A 9,151-nucleotide genomic window follows, 5' to 3' on the forward strand; every position below is an offset into this window, starting at 1 on the left:
GAGAGCACCGTCCTCTCAGAGCTGGCTCACATGCTGCTACCAACTATAGATACAGAAATAGTGAACCAGCTGCAATCACACAAGTTGCTTTTCACAGTATCTATCAGGTTGGAAAAGACCTCTGAGATTATCATGTCCAATTTATGACCTAACACCATCATGGCAATTAGACCATGGCACTAAGTAGTTTCTTGCCTATAGCTATAAATAGTTTCTTGCCTGTATCCCCTTTTTTGCCCTCATTCACTGCTGCCTTGCTCTTTTCTCTCATTCCTTACTGCTCCTTCCTGGCTGCTCACCTGCCTGAAGGGAGGTAAGTGCCTTTCCCTTTCCATGCTGCTCTGCATTTGCTGGGAGTTTGTGTTCAAAGGGTGTTTTCTTTTCCCTCCCCTTTCCCCTAGAGAAAATCCAAGATCACAGCCTCACGCAAGCTCATGTTGAAGGTGAGTCCTCAGGGTTGGAAACTCCCTGGGGTTTGTCTTGCTGGAGGAAAGGAACAGGGTTGGGGTGCTTGGAGTGGGTGGTTGGTGGGCCAAGGATGAGGAATGGCACAAGTATGGGCTGTTGGGAGCAGCTCTCAGCCCACCTCTCATCTTCTCACTCATGTGGGCTCTGTGGTCCAAACAAACCTCCCCTCACCTCCCCTTCACTAAGGTGGGGAGACACCCTGACACCTTCAGCCCCTGTGTTGTACACCAGCAGCTCTGCAGCACAAGCCTGGGAGCTCCCTGGGCTGTGGCTTGGGATAAACATTTACTGTCCCAGCACAGCAAAGGGAGTGCTGATATCAGCACCCATGGGACCACCACAGCCCTGGGTGCCTTTGCCACGCTGCCCACGCTGCTGCCAGGGGCCCACACAAAAGGTGTGGGGAGGTTTTGATGTGTGTTTGGGGGGACAGGGAAGGGGCTTGGGGGGCAGACAGGGCTTGCTCCATGCTACAGATGGCGTGTGAATAGACTCCAGGGGAACAGAGAGGCCTGTTCACACTTTTGCCTTTACTTGTGCTTGTAGAGTTTGATGCTGGCAAAAGCCAAGGAGGAGTGGGACCAGGAGATTGTGGACAAGCAGTCAGAGAAGGAGAGATACCTGTCTGAGAGGATCACACCGCTGCACACCAGTGGGCTCTCTCTCAGCCAGCTCCAGGTACTTCTCAGGGCTGAGTGGGGAGTGAGCTCCTTGGGAGCATGGAGGGGCATCACTCACCACTCTCCTGCTGTGCTTGGGTTCCAGGATCTGTGCAGGGAGCTGCATGAGAAGGTCGAGATTGTGGATGAAGAGCGATATGACATCGAAGCCAAATGCAACCATAACACCAGGGAGGTAGGAGGCAGCATGAGCTGTTTACTTCTGTGGTAACTCCCTCCCAGGTGGCAACTCTGGCCTTGATGTGGCTCTGGCAGGGACTGGGCTGAGCTTGGATGTGGGACATGCACAAGGGTTAGCTAAGGGCTCTGCAAGTCACCACTCAGCACAAGATTTAACCCTGCCCAAGGGAACTCAAACTGTCCATGAGGTCCACAGGCAACCTCCTAGCTCTCCTGGTGGGTCTGAGAGCTTCTTGTGGTACTGCTGCCATCTGAGCAGGCTGGGACAAGGCCATGGCAGCAGCTCTGTGCTCAGGTGGACAGTCCCTTGGTGAAGGGACTGTTGGTGTCCCAGTCCCCTGGTCAAGGTTGTCCTCACGGCTGCAGGAGAGGCACAGAGCCCTCTTGGGGCTCAGTGTGGCAGACCCTCCTGCTTCACCCAGGAGCTTTTTGTACAAGACAGCCATTAGGTGACCTCTTGTTCCTCCTTCTCCCCTCAAACTGCAGATTAAAGATCTGAAAATCAAAGTTCTTGATCTGAGAGGGAAGTTCAAGCGACCTCCCCTGCGGCGCGTCCGCGTCTCTGCCGACGCCATGCTCAGGGCTCTGCTGGGCTCCAAGCACAAGGTGTCCATGGACCTCAGAGCCAACCTCAAGTCTGTCAAGAAGGAGGACACAGAGAAGGTGAGTGACTCTTCTGGAGGCCAGATATGGAGACATTTCCCAGGGATGCCCTTGCCCTGCTCCAAGGTGCCCTGTGAAGCCTCTGTGGGCTGTGTTCATCCCTTGTCAGGCTCAGAAAGGGCACAGAGCAGTCCTTGTGAGGCACTGCCCATTATGGAATGTTGTAGGACCAGGGAGGAGCAGTTTGCTGGGCCAGGGAACTGGTGGATGGTCACAAGTGAGATTCAGGGCTGTGTCCATGGTGCTCTTCCCTCCCACAGCATGTAGGGGTCTGCCATCGGGGCCCCCTTGGCAGGACTGTTGAGCAGCACACGCAGACACTTTGGTCTTTGATCTTCTAAGGAACCAGGAGAGCTCCTGCTGGGAGCAATCACACCCAGAAAACCCCCAGGGAACTCCCAGACCCAGATTAGATAAACCAGAGCAGCCCAACAAGCAATGCTAGGCCTGAGATAAACGTCCCAGTTCCCACCAGCTTTGCACAGGTGTGAGAGGAAAAGTCTCAGTACCAGCGATGGAGAAGGGAAGCCCAAACCTGCCTGGGGTGTGCAGACACCCCAACAGCAAGAGTTGTGCTGCTTTCCTAGGGCCTCTGCCCAGAGGGGTTTTACCTTTGGTCCCAGCTCAGCAGATTGGATGAAAAACTTCAATTCATAGAATCATAGAATCATCAAGGCTGGAGGAGACCTCTAAGATCAGCAAGTCCAACCATTAACCTGTCACTGCTGCAACCCCTAAACCCTAAACCAGATCCTCCAGTACCAGGTCCAGACACCTCTCAAACACCCCCAGGGATGGTGACTCCAACACCTCCCTGGGCAATTCCAGTGCCTGAACACTCTAACAGGGAAAACATTTTTTCCTACCATCTCCTCTGCCTCTGCCCTATCTCAGCTCAAGGCCATTCCCTCTAGTCCTCTCCCTGCAGCCATGGCAGGTGAGACATCCCCACCTCTCTCCAAGCCCTGTCAGGGAGTTATAGAGAGCCATGAGGTCACCCCTGAGCCTCTTCTCAAGGCTGAACAAACCCAACTCCCTCAGCCCTTTGTCATGTGCTCTACGCCTTTTCTGACCTTGCTGGACATGTGCTCTAGACTTTTTATGAGCCTCTTTGCCCTTCTCTGGACTCTCTTCAGTGTCTCAATGTCCTTTTTGCGGTGTGGGGCCCAAAACTGACCCCAGCACTGAGATGTGACCTCCCCAGTGCCAAGTCCTCTTTTCCCCTGTTACTAGTATAGAACTTTTCAAGTCCTTTGGCTAGAAAACTGTGTTTGCAGCTCTCAGCACCAGGTGGTGAATAGATCTAGGTTTATTATAGTCATCAGGAGATGATGTTGGGGCATGACTTGTAATCTATGAACACTGTGGCTTGGCAGAGCAGACACCTGGGCAAGCTCCCAGAGCTGCTGTCACCTCCCTGTCTGCTCTGGAAGCAGCTGCCACACCAGCAATCCCAGTCCCCTCTGAAAGCTTAGGGAAGGTGGAGGTGGGTTGTGTGGGCTGGGAAGCTGATGCAGACTGGTTCTGCTTACATTAGCCCCAGTGTGCTGGTGTAGATCCAGAGCAAGACCCATGTGCTGGTTCCTTCCTCCTAAAGAAATATATCTGGGATTTTTTTGCCTTCTAGTGCATTAAAGCAACTTAGCTAGGCTTTGGGAGGGGGGTGAGGGACACATCCACGTGAATCCACATCTCCCTGTGCAGACCAGGCTGCTCTTTGCCATGGTCCACGTGCAGGGACACAGGACAGAGCTGGGTCTCAGGGAGGTGTCTGCAACAGGGCAGATGCTGCTTGTGCACCAGGGGAGGGACAGGGAGGGCTGGTGCCTGCCCTGTCCCTCAGCCCCTGCATCCCTCCCGCAGGAACGGCCCGTGGAGGTGGGCGACTGGCGCAAGAATGTGGAGGCTATGTCGGGCATGGAGGGCAGGAAGAAGATGTTCGATGCTGCCAAGTCCCCCACGGGGCAGTGAGAGGTAGGGGACAGCTCCTCCTCCCCCTCTGCTCCCTGCAGCATTCCGATCTGTGCTTGTAACCATGGAAATACAGAACCTGCCCCCACTCCTCAGGGGAAAAGGCATCACATCCCATCTCCCAGCCCTGGACTGGGTGTCTGTCCCACATGTCCCTGCCATGAGGCCCCTGCCAGCAGCTCTCCTGCCCCAGGTCCTCTCCAGGGTCTGCTGCCCATGCCACACTCATCCTGTGCAACATGGGCATCCAACATCAGGCCGCTGAAAGCAGCCCAAACCTTCCTGTTCTTCCCCACTGCTCTGTTTTTTCCCACAGGAGCATCAGGAAGAAGAGCCTCCCACCCCTGCTGCCTCCTCCCTTCCCTCACTGCCCCTCTGTGCCCTGTACACCCTTACCCTGAACTCATCACTGAGCTGAAGCACATGAACAACTGCGTGGGAAGGAGACCTGAGCTTCTTTCTTTCAGCACTGCCCTCAGCCCTGCTCCTGCTCAGCCCTGGCACAGCCCTGACACAGAGGTTCCCTGATGCCACCTGCACTGGCCATGCTGTCTCCAAGGGGTCACTGGCCATCCCTCCCCTCCCACCACTGCAGAGAGGCCCCAGAGATGGCAGCTGGTCCTTCCACTCCCCCATCCTCCAGCAAATGCAGCCTGAGGTGTCCCTAGGGGGATGCAGGTGTATTAAAGGACAGTGTCCTGGGCAGGGCACAGTGTGGGCTCATCTTTGGGGAGCACTGGCAGGGCAAGGGCTGCTCCACAGCCTGCTGAGGAGGATAACCTGGTCCTCTCCTGCCACCCTGCAATGTCCTGAGGCCAGACTAGCTTTGGCTTCATCTCTTGCAGCCCCCCAGGTTGCTCCCTCATGTCCCAGAAGCTCTGCTGAGCCCTCCTGACTCCGAGCACAGGTCAATCCTGCTGGGATCCAGCAATGCATCACCTCCAACCCTCCAGGCTTGGGTCTCTCAACAGAGCTGCCTGCTGGCTCCTCCAACCTCCATTTCTCTGGTTTTGGGTATAACTTTAGACACCAACTCTCCCATTGGCTCTCCCAGCACAGCCTTGGAACTGTGGGAATTGGGACACAGCACCATCTCAAGGCTTAATTCCAACAGTGTTTCAGGAGAGCATGAGTTGAATCCATCTCTCAGGCCAGTGCTTCCCCCCTAGCCCTGTCATTTCATGTATCACAGCCCCTCAAACTGCAGCTGCTCTAGTGAAAGCAGCTGGGAATGTGTCAGCTCAGCCCCAGAGCAGAGCTGGAGGGGAGAATTGAACGGAGAAGAGAAGGTTGTGTGGATCCTGCCAGGAGCTGAAGGGGCTCCAGGGAAGCTGCAGAGGGACTCTTGGCAAGGAACTGCAGGGACAGCACAAGGAGGAATGGGGAGAAATCGAAAGAGGAAATTTAGGTATTAGGCAGAAGTTTTTGCTGTGAGGGTGGTGAGACGCTGGCAGAGGTTGCCCAGGGAGGCTGTGGCTGCCCCAGCCCTGGCAGTGTTCACAGCCAGGTTGGATGTGAGCAACCTGCTCTGGTGGGAGGTGTCCCTGCCCAGGGCAGGGGCTTGGCACTGGATGCACTCTAAGCTCCATTCCAACCCCTTAACAATCTATGAAGCTATGAATTGGTGAGAATTCACACCACACTGGGTCTCCTGTCTGGTTGCATGGCAGGAGATGCTCAGCCCCCACGGAGCATTGCTTTTGGTGGCTGTGGCAGTGCCTATCCATGTTCCCAGGGTATCCAGAGGAGTTGCAGCATCCATGGTTCCAAAGCCACCCCATCCCGTGGATGTGTTGCAGCACATCCCTTTACAGTGAGTTCATAAAGGGCAGAAAAGGCAATAAACTGGTAGCAAAGTGCAGGTCCCCAGACAGGGCTAGAAGGAAATGGCATCCAAGTGTGAGGGCTCCAAAGGAACTCAAACCTCCCAGGAAAACATGCCTTTCTTTAGGGATAGGGAAGGGTAGCCCCATGCTCCTGCAGGACTCTCCACAGCAGCCTCTGAGCTGGCAGTGCAGGTGAGGAAGAGCCATCACAGGTGGGTTTGGCATTGGGTCCCAAAGCAGCAGGACAGCTGGATTGCTCTGGGCATCACATCACTTCCCTCAGCCAACTCAGAGATACTGAGCTGAACTGCAGTGACAGGACAAGCAGTAATGGGGAGAAATTGAAAGAGAAAATTGAGATTAGATCCTGGGAAGAAGTTTTCCCTGTGAGGGTGGTGAGACACTGGCACAGGTTGCCCAGGGAGACTGTGTCTGACCCAACCCTGACAATGTTCATTCCAGGTTGGCTAAAACCTTGAGCAACCTGCTCTGGTGGGAGGTGTCCCTGCCCAGGGCAGGAGGTTGGGGCTGGATGATCTATAATGATCTATAATCTCCATTCCAACCCCTTAACAATCCATGAATCTATGAAACTTCTCATTTTTGTTCTAGGCAGAGGGGGTTAGGGTAGGTGGTGACTGATGAGACATTTCTTTCTAGCATGGCCATTAGCACCTGTGCTGCCACAACACCCAACAGGTCCTTTGCAGAAGATTTACGACTCAGCATGAAAACTCACTCCAAAATCTCTGTTAGATCAGAGGTGGTTGTCAGCTGGAAAATGCACCTTTGCTCCCTTAGCGAGCACAGGTGCTCAGTGTGTGTCCTTCCACCTGCCCCTCCACCCCCTCAGTGTCCTCCTGCCTGACTGGAGCAGTTGCATGTCCACACAGAGCCTATTCCACTCTTTTTTTGTAACCTTTTCAAGCTTAATTTGGCCAAGCAGCTGCAGCCTAGCACAGTGCCAGGACTCTCTGCCCCCTTGGCCTTCCCCCCAGGACAGAGCTCCTGGTACTGCTGGCAGGAACAGCTCTGGGAAGTGAGTCTTCATCTTGGCCAACTCAAGCGACTCAGCCCTTGGGAGTGATTGGATTCCATGTGTGGGGAGATCCCAGGATCTGCCGTGGCCCAACCTGCTCCACCACTGGAGGCAAAAGGTTCCAGCTGCGATCTCAGCCCTGAGCTCAGTGCCCTGGTGGGAGCTGTGCCGAGCAGTGTCCTGGGATGTCTCCCTGTTTGCCATCCCCAGAGGGAACTCACACACTCAGGGCCTGGCACAGGAAGAAAGATGTGCAGGGAGAGTTAATAACTGTTACCTGACCAACTGGTAGAGCTGGAAAATGCAAGAGAGGTTTCATGGCAACAAAGCCTTCTCCAGAGCTGGAACAGCGGCAGGAATGGCACACCAAGGGTTGAGAACTGCTGCTCTGAGCTGAGTACAATTATGCTAATTGGGTAATTAAGAAAAAGGGGTGGGGTTTGTAGGGTGGGGAGGGATGGAAGTGAGATGAAAGGCAATATGGGTGCTGGGTGCTGGGCAGTCAGTCTGTGCCCATGCCCAGGTCATGGGCAGGTCCTGCACACCAAGAGACCTGAAACTGCTGCAGAGCAAAACCTCAGGGCTTACCAGTGCATCTCTGCAGCCACAGCAAGGAGCCCTGCAGCAGCACCAGAGCCCACATGCACTCACTGTAGGTCACAGGTGGCTTAGTGGGGCTGCCTCGTGTTTTAGATGGAGGGGGGAGAGAACAACCCAACCCCAAAACTCTTCACTCTGCAAGTTCTCCTACTTCTTCAAAGTATAATGCTCCCCACTCACCATGTCCCATTTCACCCTTCTCTGGTGGCAAACCACATTGCTTGTCATGGGAAAACAAAGTTTCATGGATTTCAGTTTTAGTAGGAACATGGGAAATCATGTGGGGAAAAACCCCTCTGTAGTGCGACTGAATCTCGAGGGGAAGATGCAACTGCTCTGAGAGTGAAGCTCTCCTGGGTAGATCAGGGGACTGGGAGCCAAGTCTTCTCCACCTCTGCTCTGGAGCTGCCTCTGTGGCTCTGAGCCTGCTGGGAGCACAGCTCTGCCCCTGGGAAAGGGGCAGGTTGAGCTGTTCATCCCTGGATGTGCTGCCAGCTCTGCAGTCCCATGGTTGCTTCCCTCTCAGGTGACAGTAACCTCGATTTCTCCTTGCTAAGTTAGAAGGGAAACCTATAGTAATCCCCTTTTACTGAAAATTCTGCCCAAATGGGGGACTTAAAAGGTTCTTCCTAGGGAGAGAGTCTGATGCTGGACAAGTCTCTGATGAAATGGTATTTATTTCCAGGAGAACTGGAGGTCAGCCCTGTCTCTTTGAGCGGAGCAGAGCCTGGTCTCTACTGCCCAGGGCACCCAAAAGCCCCCAAAGCAAAGCAAAGCAAAGCAAGGCAAAGCAAGGCAAAGCATTGGAAGCCCCAAATTAGACAAATTTCAAATTAAATTGGACAGTAAAAACATTTTTAATCAAGCCAATGATTTTCTGCTGGAAAGGTTTTGCTGGCAGAACTGCAATGATGAACATGGACTTTCAAAAATATCCCTCCTAGTTGGTTGTAAAATGGTCCCTTCCTCTCCTAGGATGCTCTGTGACCTCCTTGCTGGTTGGTCATGCCTAGAGACATCTGAATCATAGAATCATCAAGGTTGGAGGAGACCTCTAAGATCAGCAAGTCCAACCATTAACCTATCCCTGCTGTAATCCCTAAACTATATCCTTCAGCACCAGGTCCAGACACCTCTTAAACACCTCCAGGGATGTTGATTCCACCACCTCTCTGGGCAATATTCCAGTGCCTGAACACCCTAACAGTGAAGAAATTGGTTTTGAACTGGGCCCAAATACTTCCCTGAGTGTATTTGCAGCTCAACTGGAGGCAGGATCTGGGGAGGAGGATCTGTGGTGATGGGCAACCTCAGGGTAGGAAGGGGTAAAGTTTATCCCATGACCTCTGAAGAGAACTGCAGCAGTTCCCTGCACAGGGCTAACACCAGGATGAAGCCCCTCATGGCAAAGGCTAAACATTACCCCACAGCCCCCATGGCCCCTGTGGCTGCAGCAGCAGCATCACGGCACCACCACCTGTCACCCTGGGGCTTGTCATGGCTGGGCCTGTGTGTCCTCTGGGGTGTAAAAGGGGAAGAAATGGGTTTATTCACCTCATTTTCACCTCCTGCAGCCTCCAGACTGGGGTGCTGCAGCCCCAGGAAGGAGCAGGGCTGGCTTGGGGTACAGTGCTTGGTGTGAGTGAGGTACATCTGGCTTGTCCAGCTTCCCTTGCTGTGACCTGAGGCTTCTCACTCACTGCTCACTGATGTCTCATGAATTG

General features: G+C 53.9%; 1 protein-coding gene across 1 annotated transcript; it reads left to right on the top strand.

Moving 5' to 3' along the window:
- Positions 1 to 405: 405 nt before the first annotated feature.
- On the top strand, positions 406 to 4,459 carry TNNI1 (troponin I type 1 (skeletal, slow)). Its single transcript, XM_009081933.1, has 6 exons — positions 406 to 443; positions 1,015 to 1,146; positions 1,234 to 1,323; positions 1,815 to 1,991; positions 3,855 to 3,965; positions 4,279 to 4,459. Exons 1-5 carry the CDS (start codon positions 435 to 437, stop codon positions 3,960 to 3,962), a joined length of 516 nt encoding a protein of 171 aa, XP_009080181.1. The 5' UTR covers positions 406 to 434; the 3' UTR covers positions 3,963 to 3,965; positions 4,279 to 4,459.
- Positions 4,460 to 9,151: the final 4,692 nt, after the last annotated feature.

Source organism: Acanthisitta chloris, unplaced genomic scaffold (genome assembly GCF_000695815.1).
Source record: "Acanthisitta chloris isolate BGI_N310 unplaced genomic scaffold, ASM69581v1 scaffold22920, whole genome shotgun sequence".
NCBI lineage: Eukaryota > Metazoa > Chordata > Aves > Passeriformes > Acanthisittidae > Acanthisitta > Acanthisitta chloris.